The 19,406-nt window shown below is 49.6% G+C and overlaps 3 protein-coding genes across 5 annotated transcripts; 2 read left to right on the top strand and 1 right to left on the bottom strand.

Annotated features, from left to right (window-relative positions):
- The first annotated feature begins 259 nt into the window (after positions 1 to 259).
- CG12990 (uncharacterized protein) lies at positions 260 to 2,940 on the top strand. The gene is made up of 4 exons (NM_133005.2): positions 260 to 510; positions 686 to 1,409; positions 1,516 to 2,449; positions 2,520 to 2,940. Exons 1-4 carry the CDS (start codon positions 318 to 320, stop codon positions 2,658 to 2,660), a joined length of 1,992 nt encoding a protein of 663 aa, NP_573233.1. The 5' UTR covers positions 260 to 317; the 3' UTR covers positions 2,661 to 2,940.
- beta-Spec (beta Spectrin) lies at positions 2,777 to 14,776 on the bottom strand. Of its 3 annotated transcripts, none has more exons than NM_001272732.1 (8): positions 14,611 to 14,776; positions 4,916 to 11,159; positions 4,651 to 4,847; positions 4,410 to 4,578; positions 3,991 to 4,215; positions 3,766 to 3,872; positions 3,485 to 3,651; positions 2,777 to 3,397 (listed from the first exon to the last, which is right to left on the bottom strand). In NM_001272732.1, exons 2-5 carry the CDS (start codon positions 10,962 to 10,964, stop codon positions 4,187 to 4,189), a joined length of 6,444 nt encoding a protein of 2,147 aa, NP_001259661.1. In that variant the 5' UTR covers positions 10,965 to 11,159; positions 14,611 to 14,776; the 3' UTR covers positions 2,777 to 3,397; positions 3,485 to 3,651; positions 3,766 to 3,872; positions 3,991 to 4,186. The 3 variants fall into 3 exon arrangements, with proteins under 3 accessions (NP_001259661.1, NP_001259660.1, NP_523388.1); NM_001272731.1 differs by having other exon boundaries at positions 3,991 to 4,041; positions 14,615 to 14,776; NM_078664.3 differs by lacking the exon at positions 3,991 to 4,215.
- Positions 14,777 to 15,329: 553 nt separating this feature from the next.
- Positions 15,330 to 19,387, top strand: IntS2 (Integrator 2). The gene is made up of 3 exons (NM_133004.2): positions 15,330 to 16,365; positions 16,690 to 18,326; positions 18,393 to 19,387. The coding sequence occupies exons 1-3, from the start codon at positions 15,550 to 15,552 to the stop codon at positions 19,255 to 19,257; spliced, it is 3,318 nt and encodes a 1,105-aa protein (NP_573232.1). The 5' UTR covers positions 15,330 to 15,549; the 3' UTR covers positions 19,258 to 19,387.
- The last annotated feature ends 19 nt before the right edge of the window (positions 19,388 to 19,406 follow it).

Below are 19,406 nucleotides of genomic sequence, written 5' to 3'. Positions count from 1 at the left end.
TTTTTTACGATTTCAAGCATTGTTTAAACCAATAAAAGTAAAAGTAATTTCCGAGACAAATGGGTGCCCGTAAACCTTAGTCGAGGAGTCCAACATGCTGTCATTGGTGCTAACTGAAAAACAAGCTAAGGTTTAGTACATATGTGACCATAAATCGACTGATCGGATCTTAAAAAGCGTCACGGATCACTCGGTCCTAACTAAACGGAGGTTATGTGGGTCGCATAGACTTTGCTTCATCCCGGGCACAGAATTAGTTGTGCGACGTCTGTCGTGGAGTACTGAGGTGTTCTGCCCCCAATCCATCGATCGTAATCATGCTCCTCGTTCTGCTCCTTCTTCAAATTATCGCTGCGCTCGGCGATGTCGATAACTGTGAACCGAAGTCCCTGGCCAAGGACCTGATCGAAATGGTTCCCCAACGCGAAAACACCACACTGTCCAAGTGTGAGGAACAGCTGCTGGAACTGCGAAGAGCTTGGCAGGATCACCAGTCCTGGGCACTGAAAGGTGAGGATGGGAGGATGGGCAATAATCCTATTCCTTAGATACAAACTATCAAACACTGAAGGTTGGACAAAATATTTTTACATCACAAGCGAAATGAAAACAAATTAATGAATTAATTAGTTATTTAAAATCAGAAAAGTTTTGAATTAAAGTACAATAAATTCTTAATCACTAGCTATTGACGCCTCCGGCGAGGGCTACGCCAACTTTATGATGGGCCAGAGAGCCTGGCTGGGCAACAGATTCACATGCCGCGCCGTCAATGAACCGATGCTCCAGGATATGACCATCAAAAATCAGCGTCTGCTGCGCGAGATGTCGCCCATTCAATTCCACTATTTGGTCGCCTACATTGAATCCAATTCGCCGTGGCAGCTGGAGGTGACCATCAAAGCGAATCCCCTGCTGCACATTGGCCTCTGTCTGCCTGCGAGCTGTGACGTGCCGGAGGTGGAGCAACTCATCCGAAAATCGATGGCCAAGGAAGAGTCATTTCATTGCTGGGATATGGATGCCAAGTTGGCTTATGCCAAGAAGCCGGAGCTTAAAACCAATTTCTTTGATAGTGGAGCTGTGCAAATTTTTTTTGTAGTGTTAGGTGTGACCCTACTATTGACCCTCGCGGCCACCAGTGGTCTGGGCAAATACTCACGCATCCTGGCCTGCTTTGATTTCGCCGACAACTGGCGACTGGCCTGGAAGCCGGTGAATCCCAGCCAGGAGAACAGACCCGTCAACGGACTGAGGGTGCTCACCGCCTTCTCATTGATTGGCGTCCATGTGATCTGGTACAAGTACTTCTCCGTGGATCCCTCGGTCGAGATGCTCGGCAAGTTGTCGTCCATGACCATGCGGCATACCTACTGGCCCACCATGGTGGAGATCTTTTTTGTGGTCAGGTGAGGATGGAATGCGAGTTTCTTTAGATAAAAAATAGTCCTTCGACACGAGTAACGCATGCATGCTCAAGCAAGCAATTGATCGTAACTCTTTTTACCATCGCAGTGGCTACTTGACGGTTTTGAATTTCATCAGGGATGAACAACTGCAAAAGGATATCGCCAGCGATGGAATCCTGGGTAACATGCGTCGCTACCTCAGAGAGTTCATCCATCGATACTGCCGGCTGGCTCCGCTGCAATTCGTGATCGTTCTGATGGGCGTGGTGGTTATAGAGTATCAGCGTCAAGTGTCCGTCATGCAAATAACCGATCCGCAGGACGAGCTGTGCCGACTCAATGCCGTACGCAACGTTTTCTTCATCCAGAATTTGTTTCCCATTCAGTTTATGTGCGGATCGTGGACCTGGTCGCTGGGCTGCGACATGCAGCTCCACATGACGGCGATGCTGCTGCTCTTCATGCACACCAAGCACCCAAACATGGTCAAGTGGATAGTCCGCCTGCTGGTAGTGATCAGCGCTTTGTTTTCGATTGTCTTCATGGAGGTCAACGAGGTAGGCGCCAATTTCGAGGAGATGTATCACACCAACGAGTGGTCGTACATGAGTCCGTTGATCCGCATGCTCGCCTACATAATAGGTGGCTCCTATGCCTTCTTCCAAGTCAAGGGTACGGGCACTCCCTTTGATTTGGTAATGCCTAATTGGTGGATCAGACTGGGGGCCATTGCGTGCATTGGCTGGCTGGCAAGGCAAGTGACCATGGATCAACTGCCGGCCATCAGTATCATTCTCAGCTTCATGGTCGTTCTGCGGATTCTGGTGAGCACGGCGGCCAGCCACCTCATCATTTGCGGCACCAAGCCGGACAACAGCGACTCATATGCTCCTACCCGCTGGCTGCTGGCGCTCCTGCAGTCGGAGCAAGTGCAGCGGATCAGCAAGTTCACCTACGCCATCTACCTATTGAATCCGATTGTAATCATGTACGTCTACCACTCCTTTAGCAATGAAGTGTATCCGGACAACACCATGATGGTGAGTCAATCACAAATCTCACTCATCTTTATGGGGCTCCATTTGATCAATCCACTATTTTTGCTTCTAGATAATGCTGGCTATCTCCTGTTCAGTGGTCTGTTACCTTTGGGCCATAGTAATGACGGTGCTCTTCGAGATTCCTTTCAATCGGCTGACCAGTGTGATGATTAATTCTAGATCCTCTCCAGCAAAAAAGAAAAGCCAGTAAATCATCCCCGAAACCGACGAATATTTTGTTTGAAAATAGCAATCGAGAAACCTTCGCAATAAATTGCACTTCGATAGCCAAAATCGATAGGCGATAGCGGTAATTGATCAATTCGCCGGCAATTGGTGTACTTTAAAGGAATATTTCGTTTATTTATCGAATACATTGAAATGCATACACGAGTTGGTTTCCTCAAATTTTTTGTTTGTTTTTTGTATTTTTTTTTAATCTTTATATTACTTTGTATTTGTTTAAATAAATAAGATACATACGTTTAATCATAATAGCAGTATTTATCGTGCAAATTTGATAAGCATAATAATTGTTTATGTTTTGCTCGTTCTTCTCTTGCAAGTTTTTGTCGGTTTTTGTTTTTTTCTCATTACGAAATAAGTTTTAAATATATGAAAAAAAAATATATATATTTGCTTCTTCTTAATTTTTGCTGTATAATTTGTTGTCGTTTTGCATTTGTATTATATCATTTCATGTTATTTGTTATTTGTTTTAATTAGCTGCTCTTGCTTATGGTTGCGTTACGGCTGTTACTTTACTTTTTCTTTAAAGTAAAAAACGATCTGCGCTTTGGTTCGTCCTTTTGTGAGGTGGCGGGCAGAGTCTGGGATCTGCTGGCGGCCACCGCTGTCGAATCGCTCTGGGCTTTCAGGGAGGTCACCCACTGGGACATCTCGGTGTCGTCATGGGCCTGCAGCAAGAACAAGGCACCGTTGGCGAGCCTGTGTGGGGAATGGTTAATGAAGAAAGAAAGTATATTCGATAAGTATATGAGTATATGCCAAATACTGATCATTTCTGCTACTCACTTGACTCGCAGAACGTGCTTCTTCTTGGTGTAATCACTGGCAATTTCGATGGCAGCGTTTTGCAGATCGTAGCTGGGCTCACCGCGGAAGGTCAATTCGGGATTACTCTTATAACCCTTCTGATCTTTGTAGAACGAAATGCGTCCGGCCTTGGCAGCCATGTATACCTGACAAACAGAAAAGTTAATTGGTGATTATTTCAAAATTAATAAAGTAGCCAGTTGCTACGCAAGTTCTTAGGAATGCTCTTTTATTCATTAGTGAAAAGGAAATCGACTTACCTTATCCCAAGATCGGTTGGAGGCCTTCTTGGTGGTCGAGTCCCACTCGTGCTTTCGTGTCACATATCCTTCGTGACCCTCGCCGGCGCCTGGGGTTCCGCCTCGTTCTGCGGAACACACAAGAAATCAATTAGTTTGTCGTCACATCGTCACATTAAAAATAAACACAAACGAAATGAATAACTTCCATGTAATCACTTAGATGCGAAAGGCAATGCTTAATACCTGTTTGGATCTCGACAACGCGCTCGAACTCGACGGCCGTGTCTTTGGCGGCTTCATGGGTTTAAGTTGATTGGTTAGTTGGTTAATCCGTGGCAGGATGAGATTGGTTTGAGTTTGGTTAAGTAGGCATGATTGAATGACAGAAAACGTTTAGAGATATTTTGGTTAGACTAAATTCGCAGCGGGATCTTGAGTGCTATCTTGACTGGGGTCTTGACACTGCGGCTGGGATAGATGTGGATATGGATTTGGGTGCGAATATGGCAAAGGGGACAACTGGACTATGATATAGTTTTGTTGAAAATAAACACTTATTCAATAAATGTTGAATGCCATTATAATGTTGCATTCAACATTGCATATTTCGGTATTATTTTCAACAATCCTATGTATATTACGTAACAGTTTATACTGCATACCTGAATCGTCGTGCGAGGCACCAACATCCACGTCGTCGCGTCGCTCAGCCTCTCGTTTAGCCTGTTCCGCCGCCTCCGAGGCGGCCTTGGCCTCCTGCTCCTCCTTGATGCGTTGTCGCTCAGCCTCTTCCGCCAGCTCCTGGCGCCTCTTCATTTCCTTAAGCTCAAACTGAAAGCGAAAATAATCGTTTGAATGTTATGGGTTATCCAAATAAAAATATATTCCCAACTATGCACTCACTGTTGTCAAACGCTCAAGAGCACTGAAGCGCTCCTCTTGGGCGGCGGCAGACTTTTCAAAGGCCTCGTGCTTCTTAATCAGGTTCTCCACCTCGTCGATTGTGTGGCCCAGCTCCGAAGAGAGCAGGTAAGGCTCCTGGGCGATCAGCCAGGCCTCGGCCACGGCAGCGTCTCTGGCGAACTGGTACACCTCCAGGACTACAAGAAATCAATGCAAAAACGGTGATTAACAAGGGCGTACGTTTTGAAGTATAGAGTTTACTCACTCAGCTGGAGATTCTCCCAGCGCTCCTCCCAGCGGCGGAGCAGGGCATTGCGGCTATTGCTCAGCGTCATCAGGCGATCCTTGATATCGGCGGAGGCGTAGTGGTTGCGGGTGAGCAGCTCCTTGCCCAGCGAGATGCACGCACCGAAGTTGTCCTCCCGTGTGTCGATCTCGGCCTTAAGGCTCTGGTGGTTGTTCATCAGCAGCTCCACGCCGGACACGTCGCGCGGCTTCTCTGATGTGTTCATTTGGCGGACGAGGTCCTCCATCCAGATCATCAGGATGCGCACCATGTTGAAGAAGCGGAATAAGTCGCCTGTGTCGGCCAGTTTCTGTTTGCGGGCATCGCACATAGCCTGGAGGTTGTCCCAGGCATGGAGCACCTCCTGTTCGCGATTGGTGATTTCCTTGGCCTTATCACCGGCATAGGCGTCCTGCAGCTTGGCGGATTCCTCCTGGATCTGCTGGACTTGTGAGTATAGGGTGATGAGGTCCTGCAGGAAGTTGTAGTGCTTGCGCTGCAGCGTCGACACGGAGCCGGCATCGCGTCCCAGTTCATCGGACACACCGTGCTGCTTCTCGAGGATGCGTCCCAACACATCCTTGCAGTCGTGGAAGAATTTGTGCAGCTCCCGAGAAGCGGCCAGCATCTGAGTGCGTGTCTCGATCAGCTCCAGCAGATCCTGCCACGATTCGTTGAGGTTGTCCTTCCATTCGGCAATCGTGGCGGAATCAGAGTGTCCGGCCTGGATAAGATTATCGGCAATGCCGTTCACCTTGGCCACTCGCTCGCCGCCAACGGCCTCTGTGTCGCGGGCAAACTCGTTGAAGCGCTCCGACAGCAGAGTGACGTGGTCAAAGTCCTGGCCCAATTCCTGGGAACCGGCGACAACCTCGCGATCGGTAATCCATTGCTCCAGATCATCGACCTCGCGGCTCAGCATGAACAGCTGCAGAGCCTCGTTGAGGCGAGCCCTCCTCTCCCCAGCCAGATCCTTGAGACCAGCGTAAAGCTTATCCAGCTGCGATTGCTTGACGGCCACGGCATCGCCGGAGGAGATGTCATCCCCGCTGAACTGACGCGCCACCTCGCCGAGCTGGCGAATGGTGTTGGCGTAGTCCTCTACGGATTGCTCCAGGTTTTCGTGCTTCTTCATCAGGTTCTGGGCACTGATCTCGTCCTTGCCGCGATCCTCGACCATCATGTAGAGCTCCTGCTCGCTCATCCAGGACTCCGCCTCCTGGGCATCGAAGAAGTACTGCTGCACCTTCTCCGACTCCAGCAGATGCTTCCGTCGGTTCTCGATGGCGTCCTTCAGCTCCTGCCACTTCTGGGTCAGATCGCTGATCAGCGCCTCGAACTTCTTGGCATCCTCGTGGCCCTCGTCGATCAGCTTGCGGCCATTGTTGCAGATTGCATTGATGCGCGGCTCGTGGTTGTCGATCTCTGTGGCCAGCGACTGGTTCTTCTTCTTCAGCACATGTACGTTGAACAGGGAGTTGCCGTAATCCGGTGAGTTGGCCACCGGCAGCTTCTCGTCAATCCAGAGCTTCTCGTCCTCGACATCGCGACAGAACTGGAAGGCCTCCTTCTTCTTCTCCAGCGCCTTCTGGCGCTCCAGAAGCGGCGCCTTGATCTTCTCAAAGCGCTCGAGCACGGCCGTCTTCTTCACCACAATCGGTTCGATCTTCTCCTCGGGCACAGTCTTCTGGAGGTATTCGGTCTGCTTGTCGATCTCCTCCACTTGGCGAGCCTTCACCGCCATCTGGGTCTGGATAACCTGCTGCTTCTGCATCAGGATGTTCACGGATGTCAGATCGTTGGCAGTGTCTCCGCTGACAATTTGCTTCTCCAGGTCGGTGATGTAGGAGTCGATGTCGTCGCATGTCTGCTGGACAAGCACCTCGCGGTTGGCGTCGAACAGCATGGCGCCCTTCTCCTTGGTGTGCACCTCCAGGTCGTCGAATTGCTTCGCCAGCTCCTTAAGCTTGGGCTCGATGACGTCCTTGAACTCGGGCTTCTCCTTGGATAGCTCCTGGGCAGACTTCTCTGCCTCGAATAGGCGCTCCTTGTTGGCGGCAATCTCTGCCTCGAAGGCCTGATGGCGCGTCCACTTGGAGTGGATGGTCTTTGCGCTCCTGTACGACTCGTCCTGTGAAGTGGCGTATTTCTCCTGCACCCACTCGGCCAGCTCTTCGAGATCCTGCAGGAACTCGTGCAGTTTCACCTGATTCTTCAGCTTCTCGTGTTGGTCCAGAGCACGCTGACGGTTGTCATCCCGACGTCCGGTAATGTTCTCCGCACGCTTGCCAATCTTGTCCGCATCGAAGTGATCCTTTTCCACCAGGGTGTCGGCCACCTGCAGCAGGGTGTTGATCTTGTCGTCGTTAGCTTCCATGGTGGTGAGGAAGGCCTCGTGGCGCTTCAACTGGTTCTCAGCCTGCTCCAGGTTGACGGGGGTATCATCCTTGCTGAGGAAGTGCTCCTGTTGGCTGAGCAACACCTCCGTCTGGCGGGCATCGCGGTTGAACAGTTGCTGGTCCAAGCTCTGCGACAACAGCACCTGTCTGTTCTCCCACATCTGGTGCAGCTCCTCCCAGCCATCCTTCAGGGCATTCAGGCGCTCCCTCAAGAACATGTACTGTGGATCGTCTGAGGTGCTTCCCTCGGAGGTCAGTCGCTCGCCGTACTCCATCATGTTCTTGTAGTCCTCAGTGTAGTTGTCGATCTCCTCGCGGATCGATTGATGCTGGTTCAGAAGCTTCTCAGCCTCCGGCAGGGAAGTGGGAGTGTCCTCGGAAGCTACATCTGTCTGGGTCTTGGTCAACCAAGTCTGGAAGTGATCCAGATCGCGCAAGAAGCGATGCAGATCGCCGGCCTCCTCCAGTTTCGAGTCGCGCTCCTTGAGCATCTGGGTGAGCTGCTCCCAAATCAACTCGATCTGGGCAATGCGCTCGCGGATGATCTTGGCCTCCTCAGGATGCTCATCCTCGATGCTGTTGGCTTCGCGCTCCAAGCTCGAGAGCTTGGCCTGAATGGCGGCCAAGTCGCGGTCCATGCCGCTAAGGCGACGCTGCAGGGTCATCACACCGGTCAGATCCATCTCCAGACTGTCGGTCTCGGTAAGGATGCGCTTCTTATCCTCAATCCACGAAATGGTCTCGCGGCACTCAATGTAGAAGGTCTGGACGCCATGGGCGGACTTCAGATCATCCATCTTGGCCTCGGCCTTCTCGCGCAGTGTCGACCACTCCTGGTTGAGGTGGTTCTGCCTCTCCAGAATCTCATCGGAGTTGGGATGCTCGACGTGGAGCAGCTGGCGGGCCAGCTGATTAACGACGGCCACGCGCGAGGCATTGGCGTTCATTTCCTTGTCGAAGCCCTCGAAGCGATGCTTCATGATCTCCACATCCTCGATGTCCTTGCCAGGAGTCATCGTGTCCAGCATCTTGGTCTTCTCCTTGATCCATTGCTCCACGCCATCCGCTTCGGACATCAGCTTGTACAGGCTGAGGGCGTCGAGCAGTCGCTGCTTGCGCAGCTTGGCCAGTTCGGTAAGCTCCTTGTACCTGTTGTCGATCGCCTCCAGGCGTTTGTCCACATTGGCCTTTTCCGCCTCGTTTAGCTTCAGGCTCTCCGCCTGTTTGTGCAGGGCATCGATCACTTCGGCGTAATTCTTCAGCTCGTCGGCCACGTCCTTGTGCTTCTTTAGGAGGGACTGTACGTTAGCCTCGTCGCGACCAACATCCTCGCTGGAAACAATGCGCAGGGTGTCCAACATCCAGTTGTCCACATCGTCGGCATCGGCAAACAGCTGGAAGTACTCGACGGCATTCTCCAAGCGCTGGCGGCGGTACTTGGTGAGGTCCAGAAGGTGGTCCCACTTGTTGAGGATCTCCTTCAATCGATCCTTGATGCGATCGGCACCAAAGTGACCCTCGGTGATCAGCTCCGAACCGACCTTGGCCACATTTTGCAGCTGGGGATCGTGCGACGTGATCTCCGACTCCAGGGCCTTGTGCTTGCTGAGCATCAGATTGACGGTGGTCAGGTCGTGACCCACCTCGTCGGTGGAGACGATCTGCTCCTTCTCCTTGATCCAGTTCTCCTCGTCGGCGGTGTCCCAGTAGAACTGCCAGAGTTTGCGGCTCTCCTCCAGGCGGCTGCGACGTTCCACGGCCAAACGGACCAACTCTGCGTAAGCATCCTCCAGTTGCTGGACGCGCGAGACAATGATCTCGGGATCGCACGGTTTGTACGACTCTGGGTCGTCGCTCAGGAACTTCTGCGAGTTCTGAACAACCACCTTGACGCGCTCGCCCAGGATATTGATATCGGCTTCGACAAGCGAGTGCTTCTGCAGCAGATCCTCCACGCCCATCAGATGCTTGCCATAATCGTCGGTCATCAGCAGCTGCTTGATCTCCTCCATGTTGTCGAGGATGTACAGCATCTCCTGGAAGTTCTGCTGCAGCTGCAACGAGATCTCCAGGCGCATGCGGCGCGCTCTCAGAAGCTCCAACAAATAGGTCCACAAGCGCATAACGTTGTCCTTGCGCAGAAGGATGCGCTTCACATCGTGATAACGCTCCGATTCCAGTTCATCGCAAACGGCAACCACGGCCTGGACGCGCTCCTCGTAGGCGAAGATGTCGGTTTCGATGGCTTCGTGCTTCTTGGCCGCCGCCTCAACGGCCGCCAGATCGAAACCAAAGTTATCCTGGCTGACCAGACGTTGATTCTCCGACAGCCAGGTCTCACGCATGGACGCCTTGCGGTCGAAGCGGGCGGCTAGCTGCTCCAGTTTCTCCTGCCGGATGAGCTCCTCGCGCAGGGCCAATTCGCGTTCGTGCTCGGCCTTCTCCAGACGCTCCCAGGCCTTGTTGATGTCCGAAATCATCTTGCCCTCTTTGGGTGTGTAGGGCTTCTGGTTGTTGGCCCGCATCTTGGACTGCAGGGTGAAAAGGAGCACCTCGAGGTTGCCCTTTTCCACAAACTTGGGCGGCTTCTCGATGGTGCGGTAGTTGGAGAACTGGGCCAACTGCCCTTGGACGCCGGCCAGCGAGTTTTCGAACTCCCGCTCGCCCAGCGACTGGATGGTCGTTTCGATCCACTTGAGCAGATCGCTTGTGAAGTTCTCGTAGTCGTGGACCATTTTGTCGTTCTCCATGGCAATGCCGACCACCTTACCGATACGCTTGCCCTGCACCGTCTCCTGCTTGAGTTTGCTAAAGTAGTGATAGTAGGTGACCACGTAGGTGATGATGGACTTCTCGTCCGGATGCTCGACGAACACATCCTCGGCATCAAGGAGCTTGGCCAGGCCCAGTTTGTCCTCGGCCACGTCGAAGGCATTGTTTAGGTTGTGGATGGCGTTCGTCTTCGAGAGTTTCTCGAACTGAACCAAATCCGGACGGTGTTTGTGGATGATGGCATTAAAGGCCAGGCCATCGCGCCACGAGGTGGTGAAGTTGCGCACGTTCACATTGTGATAGCCGGCAGTCTTCATCTGGCACCAGAGCAGCAGGGCGTCCTTGGCGGACTTGGTCTCCTTGTTGTCCACCTCCTCGATGGTGATGTCCTGGATCTGGAAGCGCAGGATGATGGTCCAAATCAGGCCCAAATTGAGGGAAGCATTGCCATCGACTATGTCATGGGAGCCAATATTCTCCAGATGAACGCGCTGTTCGCGCAGGAACTGCAGAGCCTTGTCCACGTTCTCCAGGCAGTGGATACGCATCTTGCCCTTGGTGGGCTTGGGCAGTCGCTCGCCGGAGAGGACCTCCAGCAGTTTGATCAGGTGCTTGCCATCCCGCATATCCACATAGAGATCGGCAATGCGGCAGTTGACCCGGCACAGATGCGAATTGACCCACTTGGTGAATGTCTTCTTTTGCACACTCTCACGCTCCTCGGCCAGAGCCTTGATCCTGGACCGCTCGAACAGTCGGGAACTGGAGTTGCCGCCATCGTACTCGTACTCATCGATGTACTCGTTGCCAGGACCCTGGCTGGGATCCCAGCGAACAATCGAAATGTCCGTCGTCATGGCTGGGGATCTACGGTTTCCACAGTGGTTTCGTGCTTATTAGTTAGTTAATAGCTGCTAGTTTATACGTCTTAGAGTTTCTAATGTTGGGTTTTGTCGTTTCGTTTCACGGGAGCTCGCCACTTCTCCGTTTGTCGTTCCTATGAGTTAATCCTTCAAGTCCAAACCGAATGTGTTGCCTTCAGAAGAGAATCACTGGAAGAGGCGGTGGGAAAATCGGTTAGATAATTGTCAGCAGCGGCTGGTGATTCATTTATGTCAGTTTTGGGTTTGGGTTTGGGCTGCCATGGCATGGGATGGCGTCACGCGGGTCGCCGGGGTCACCACTAGAATGTCCGATCGTAATTGTCACTATGACTTAAAGCGATTACATCACTCTGTGGCAAAAGAAAAAAAAATAAAACAAAAAAAAAAAAGAATACATAAAACTGGGGCGGACCTCCCCCAACCGGATTCGTATGGCAAAACCGTGAAATTGCAGGAAATTCAATTCACAAAAACTATCGAAACGGCAGACAAAACGAATTATATAGCAGACGGTGGTGATGTGGGGGGTAAAAAAGATATAGGTACATCTGTATATGAGTGTATAATGTATCCACATAACAAGTAGCTAATTACTGAGGGTTTGCTTTATATGCGGGTTTCATTCATTTAGGGGTGTCATCCATGTAAATGCACCAGTGGTTATTGTATTTAATTGTTATTTAATGGCTCATTCATTGACAAATAGTTTACTGTTGGCCCTCAAAGAGGTGCATTAAACAAATTCTTGTTATTGATTTTATAACTATAAATACTTGCTCTTTTTTTTATAATTAGACTAACAATAAAAAGGCACAAAAAGTATATAACGTCGTAGCTAATAAGTTTTAGCTTGAATGCTAAAGTTCGCTGCTATCTTTATGACCTCAACTGTGAACACACATCGCACATTTCACATTTTCATAAATCATATTCATGCTGGGCCCATTCAGTTTCCATTTTTCCATCGGCGAGCTTTTTGTTTTACGGGACACACGTATGTCTATCACTCATTTACATGGGCTTGTATACTAGTATTTCACTGGTTTTTTATCGACGTAGCCGACGATTTGAAATTACGACCTATTCACACGGCAGTTGGCCCTCGAAAATTCATTCGGTTTCACACATCGCAGCGTTTTTCACACTTTTGCAAGCTTTTAGGTTGCAATGAAAATGGGCGAAGTACTTGGGCTGTACTTTTTCCACTTGACATATTTTTTTGTTTTTTTATTGCCGCACTTTCTCCGCGGCTTTCACATTACAAATTAGGAGAACACAGTACTTAATTCAGAACTCAAAATTTCCCCAAATAAAATACTGCCTCTACAAAATTTTAGTAAATTATTAGAAATATTATGTCAGTTCATGTTTTCAACTTTTATTCATTCACAATATTTTATTTACAGTAAATGCAATTCAGTATGATATTTTTGAAAATTATTTGTAAGATGAATAATGAATTCTTTAATGAATGACCGCAACTCGATTAGAATAACAATTTAATTGCTTGATTAATGGAATTAAGTAATATAAGCTTGCCGACCTAGGACAAAAATAGAATCACTGATTGAATCAGGCCCCTTTTGCTGTGTATAACAGTGGGTTTTTGTGCTAATGTCCTTTGACCTTTATATACATTCGCGTTTGCACAGGTGCCGGGGTCATTCCCTTCTACGCACACAACAACAACAAAAGCAGCAAACATAACTTTTTCCCATCGCTTCGTTATCGCCCTCCTCTACTCTTCGTTCTTCGCTCTTCCTCTTCTCGCTTACACAATTAACTAAGCTGCTGATTTCATTTGTACTAAGTTTTATGAGAGCACCGCGACAACAACACCCAAAATGAAGAACATCAAGAACCATAGTGCGAGCGAGAATTGTTAAAACAAACAAAAGCAAAATCAGCACACACGCACACGCACGCAGCAGCTTCTATCTTAGTATTACGTAATATTTTTATTAAAACGAAGCTTAAAACTTTGAGAGAGCGAGAGCGAGCAACAACAAAACTGGAGCGCAGAGCGATAGATAGAGATGGAGAGAGGAGAAAGAGAAAGAGGGAGAGTACTATTGTATCTATATATCTGTATCTGGAAGGTGGTGCAGTTAGAGTAGGAGTGCTGGAAGTGGAAGTGAGCAAGGGATAGAGGGGTGGAAACTGCACAAGACGCTCTCACGGGCTAGCTCTCTTCCCCTTACACACCCCAACCACCCACCCCACCTTACCACCTTCAATTGTTGGTGCTTTCTAGACTTAATTATGATGGCCGATCCGATCCTCTTGTTTCCAGTGTGAGTTCATCACAGAGAGCGATGAAGAGAGACACAGTGTGAGCGGAAGAGAGAGAGCGGGGCGTGTGTGCAACTGCGAGTTCAATTAAACAGGCCAAGAGTTCAACTTTGGAAACTTGGAAATGAAACCACCACCAAAGCTGAGGCTTTGCTAAGGAAAAACCAGTTTTCCCTGCCATTTATGAGCAAGTTAATGAGTTTTCGGCGATCAATTGATTGAATGCCTGTATGTTTGTAGGTTTGTGTGCGGGTGTGTGTGTTGTGTTTACAACTGTACGTGTGTGATTTGTCATAAACAACAACAATGCAACAACATCAGCGACAAGGTGAAGCACAAACAAACACATAAGCAAACAAACATTGGGCAAGTGCAGCTCAGTATATTTATATCTTTTAACTCGTAACTTCGAAATGAAACTTCAACTCGTGACCTCAGAGGGCCGGGTGGGTGAGAAGAGCGGGGTGCAAGGGAAATGGGAAATGGGGAGTGTGTGTTATTTTTAGCCGATGTGTTGGTGAGCACGTAACTGTATTTCAGCCAAGTGCATAGGCGTATGCGTATCTACGGGGAAGAAAAAAGAGCGCACCGCTTGTATTTCATAAAACTCACAAGCACACGGAACCTCAACGTATGATACACATGTATATATATATATATATCTCCGATTAGGCGATAGCCGTGTTCTTCGCTTTTTATCACCAACGGAACGAACAACTGACGCAAACGTTACTTAAGGCTTGCGCTTCTTCTTCTTGCACAGCAACATGTCATTCATGCGTTTAATTCACAGCTCTAGAGTTTCGGTCCTGCCATTCAGGCACATTTACACCAAGTAATTTAAAAAATAAAAAAAAAAATGCGAACTACACTCGTCCAATTCGATTACTCGAACAAACATACACACACACTCACGCACGCTACGCGCTCTCAACGAAAACCGAATGATGTCATCATCGGTGGCAGAGACAGCGACGCCGGCAGCGACGGCGACAGCGTCGAAATATATGAGTTAGCAGGCAATTTTAATCGATGATGTTTTTATTATGTACGTAGAAATGTATGCGAGAAATCACTTGCTTTTCATATTTTAGCACACTTCTAATTCTCAAACCAAAAACACACACACAGGCACACCAAGAGTAAGAGTCGCTCACACATTCGTTAGATACTTTTTGCTCTCTTTTGCCACTTCTGCCTTTTATTGGTGGCTCCTTTTTCGTGGCCTATTCACTTGGGCGTTGGTCTATTTCACATTTTCCCCGTTCGACCGCTTGCGTTTCGAATTTCGCGCCGTTTTTACTGCACTGCGGCGACTTTCACTTACCTACTCGATAATTTTGCAGCTCCGCTCGCCCTAATTGATTCATAAAACACAGTTAATTTCATAGATTTAGCACGTTCAACTAAAAATCTTCGGTCTGGCGGATGAACTTCACTTGGCGAGAATGGAAAAAATGTATGTATTCAAAACATCGCGTTGCGAACGAGTGAACGAAGTGAACCAGCGCGAGAAGGCGCTAAAAAACGCCTACTGCGCAGTGTGGCCGTGCCACATGATCTGGCTATAAATTAGCCAAAACGGTGGAACTTAAGATTTTTATATATTATTTAACTTAAATATTCCTTCATATTTGTATAACCTAATATTACATAAACAATTGTTTACGCCACATGTACTCTATTACTTCGAGCTATTTAAATAATATTAATTAAATTTTTATCAGAACCAAAATGTTCTTATTTTCCTAAGATTTTCGTTACAGAAATGCTTATATACAAACATAACTTATTTATATTTAACTTTTTTTAATATGTTGGCTTTTTGGGAGAATATAAGCCTTATTGCTAATAATAACAGTAAAGATTTTACTAACTTAATAGTACTAATAGTTGTTAGCCTCTTGCAATAATTGTTAATATTTTTCTTTAGCTGCGCATCTCTTTGTTAACCTTCACCTATGAGAGCAGTATAGTATTTTTATAATAATAAAATAATAAAATGTAGTAATTGCTGGTATATTTGCAGCCTCTCCAACTGGCCACACTGACGTGTGTTGATTTTTTGGATGCGGATCGCAGTGGATTCTCGGATTCTCCGGCATTCCCTGCCCCAACTACAGATCGCCGAGATTAAAGCAGACCCGCGCCGGCATCTCCAGCACGGACACCCCGCCGGCCAGGCCAATAGAGCGGGACAACCGAGCACACGAGCATTGCCGGGTGCAACAAGTTGGAACGCAACGACAACGACGACGAGGACAAAATGCCGGTGAGGATGTACGATGTATCGCCGCGCGTTTTCTGCGCCATGCAGAATCTGGACATCACCCTGCTGGCCAGCTATCCGGAGGCGGAGATTCGGCCCGTGCTGCCCTCGCTGGTGCGGATGAGCCTGCTATCGCCACTGGACAACACCGAATCGTCGATGGAGTCGCGCAAAGAGATCCTGGCCGTGCTCATCGGCATCGAGGTGGTGAACAGCATCGTCTCCTACCTGCAAGTCAACTACCATGAGCTGGAGAATGAGCTGAAGAAGGAGCTGCAGGCCCGCCAGAAGTCGGCCTTCTTCGAGGGACAGCAACACGAGTACGGCCTCCAGTCGGGCATCGCACTGGGCTTTGAGCGGGCGGATGTGGCGCGCAAGGTGCGCGTGGTGCTCTCCGAGATCTTCAATCTGCAGCAGCAGGTCTCCGAGCAGAAACCGGCCGCCCATTCGGAGATGCTGGACGACGGCATCTATCTGGAGGAGGTGGTCGACATTCTGTGCATTGCTCTCGCCGAGCTGCCCTCCCTGCTGAACATACTGGAGCTAACGGACGCCCTTGTCCATGTGCCCAACGGACATCGCATCATCTGCGCACTGGTCGCCAACTTTCCGGATTGCTATCGCGACGTTGTGTCCCATGTGATCGCCAATTGCGACGAGGATGGCAGCGATGGCAAGCACCGGTTAATGCTGCTCATGGGGCTCAGCGAGATGAATCCCTCCCAGGCGCTGGCCAACAGGTCCATGTGCGTGGATATGCTGAAGGTGCCGTCGTTTATGCTTAAGCTCACGCTCAAGCATCCCGAGGATCTGGTGAGTAGGGTAATATTGACCAGTAAGGTGCAGATTTACCACAACACTATAATCGTTAGGAAATTCTTTGCATTTCATTTAAATTTAACGTACATAAGAAATGTTTTTTGATCATATTTTGTTGATTGATCTTTTTTGTTTGGAGTACCATTCATTTGGAGTTCTGCTTATTTTTGTGTAACATGTGTTAAGCAAAAGCAAAAGCGAGAAAATGTTGCTTAGCTATCTCGCTCTAATTCGCTAGAGCGATTGAATCTTATTTGGACGTATGACAATATTTACGAATAATGAGATAACAATGCAAACTTCAACCACTCCCCACAGATAGCCTTCCTCACGGGCCTGCTGCTGGGCAATGACCAGAATCTGCGCTCCTGGTTCGCCGCTTACATCCGCTCCAGCCAGAAGCGGAAGGGGGACGCACTGAATCTGGTGCGCGTGGAGCTGCTACAGAAGGTGATTCAAACGACGACCAATGCGGCGGAGCTGCGCGACTTCAATCTGCAGGGCGCGGTGCTGCTGCGTCTGTACTGTGCCCTGCGCGGCATCGGTGGCCTGAAGTTCAACGACGACGAGATCAATGCTCTGTCGCAGCTGGTCACGAGTTGTCCGCAGGCGACGCCCTCGGGCGTGAGATTTGTAACGCTGGCGCTGTGCATGCTCATCGCCTGTCCCTCGCTGGTGTCCACCATTCCACTGGAGAACAAGGCTGTGGAGTGGCTGCAGTGGCTCATACGGGAGGATGCCTTTTTCTGCAAGCGCCCCGGTACTAGCACCTCGCTGGGTGAGATGCTCCTGCTTCTGGCCATTCACTTTCACAGCAATCAGATCTCGGCCATCAGCGAGATGGTCTGCTCCACGCTGGCCATGAAGATACCCATCCGGCCGAACAGTACAAACAGAATCAAGCAGCTCTTCACACAGGACCTGTTCACGGAGCAGGTGGTGGCGCTGCATGCGGTTCGCGTACCCGTCACTCCGAATTTAAATGGCACCATACTGTGCTACCTGCCGGTGCACTGCATCCAGCAACTGCTGAAATCGAGGACATTTCTCAAGCACAAAGTGCCCATTAAGTCGTGGATCTTCAAGCAAATATGCAGTTCGGTGAGGCCAGTGCATCCTGTGATGCCGGCCCTGGTGGAGGTCTTTGTCAACACGCTGATAATACCCAATCCCACCGGAAAAGTGAATATTGATCACATGCACCGGCCCTTCACTGAGGCGGAAATTCTGCACGTGTTCCGCACATCCAAGCTCACATTCTTCGCCGAGGAGCTGCCACCGATGGCGGAAAGTCAGGAGCTCAACCAGATCGAGGTGACGTGTCCACTAACCGCCCAGCTGCTGATGATCTACTACCTCATGTTGTACGAGGATACGCGACTGATGAACCTCAGCGCTTTGGGTGGTCGCAAGCAGAAGGAGTACTCCAACAACTTCCTGGGCGGACTGCCACTGAAGTATCTGCTCCAGAAGGCGCACCACTACCACAACGACTATCTCTCGCTCTTCCATCCGCTGCTGCGTTTGATTATCTCCAACTATCCGCATCTCAGCATGGTCGATGACTGGCTGGAGGAGCACAATCTGGCCCAGGGCAATTCCACGGTGGTGGTAAGCAAGCATGAGCTCAAGCCGGAGACCCTGGATCGTGCACTGGCCGCCATCCAAACGAAACCGCATCTAGCCATCCGCGTGTTTAAGCAGCTACTCCAGATGCCCCCAGAAACGCAGGCGCAGTATGGACAACAGCTGGTGAAGCATCTGCCGATGGTGTTTGCCAAGTCGGTGCCGCGATACGTCAAGGATCTGTACAACGATATTTGGCTGCGCCTGAATGCCGTGCTGCCCACCACCCTGTGGATCATGTCGCTGCGAGCGATTACCAACGGCTCGGATACGATGGATCGACGTACCTTTGCCAACGAGAGTCTTCTGGAGCCCATGGAGGTGCTAAGGTGGGTTGCCTCGTCATTTTCGTGTGTTGTTTCCTAAAATTCTTTCGCATTCCTTTTGATCAACAGTTGTCCACGCTTCGTATTCTGTTCGCCCTATTTGCTGATGATCCTGCTGCGCATTCTGAAGGGCAGCCTAGCCGCCTCGAAGACCTATCTCAACGTGCACATGCAGATGCAGCAGAAGCAGGTGCTGGACAAGAATGGCATGATGCAGACGGATGCGATTTGGGAGGACCTAAGGACCACGCTGATTGCCTCGCAGGAGAGCGCCGCCGTGCACATTCTGCTGGAGGTGCTGGACTACATAGCCAGCAAGGCAACGGATCGGGTGTCGCATCTGGAGCTGCGTGAGATACAGGGCATCATTGGCACCTATGTGCATCAGGCATTCATTTCGGAGCCTTCGCTGGCGAAACTAGTGCACTTCCAAACGTATCCAAAGTCGGTTATTCCCATGATGGTGGCCAGTGTGCCATCGATGCACATATGCATTGATTTTGTTCACGAATTCCTCAACGTGACGGAAATGGAAAAACAGATCTTTACCATCGATCTGACCTCCCATCTGGTGCTCAACTATTCGATACCCAAGAGTCTGGGCGTCTCGAAATTCTGCCTGAATGTAATCCAGACGACGTTGTCCATGCTGACCGCATCGACCAAGTGTAGATTCCTGCGCAATGTGATGCCAGCGATGGTTCGTTTCGTGGAAACGTTTCCCATTCTGGCCGACGACTGCGTCAACATCCTGATGACCACCGGGCGCATTCTGCATTCGCAGTCATCGCTGGGCATGACCACAATGGAAATGCCACTCACCGATAGCGACAAGCTCTGCACGTATCGGGATGCCCAGCTGCACATCATCATGATCGAGGACGCGTTTAAGGCACTGGTCACGGCGGTCATGAAAAAATCGGACCTGTATTAGTTGGACTCGATCCCGCCTTGTTTTTCATAGTCGTAAGCAACCTTTCCCCACTCCGCCCCCCGGCTGATTATAATAGTGCTTGTAAAATTTATAACAACATTGACCAGAATAAATACTTATTGCAAAAACCATTTCTATATAACTAATTA

The sequence above is a fragment of the Drosophila melanogaster genome, chromosome X, assembly GCF_000001215.4.
Source record: "Drosophila melanogaster chromosome X".
NCBI lineage: Eukaryota > Metazoa > Arthropoda > Insecta > Diptera > Drosophilidae > Drosophila > Drosophila melanogaster.
This window is presented reverse-complemented; position numbering and strand designations above follow the sequence as displayed.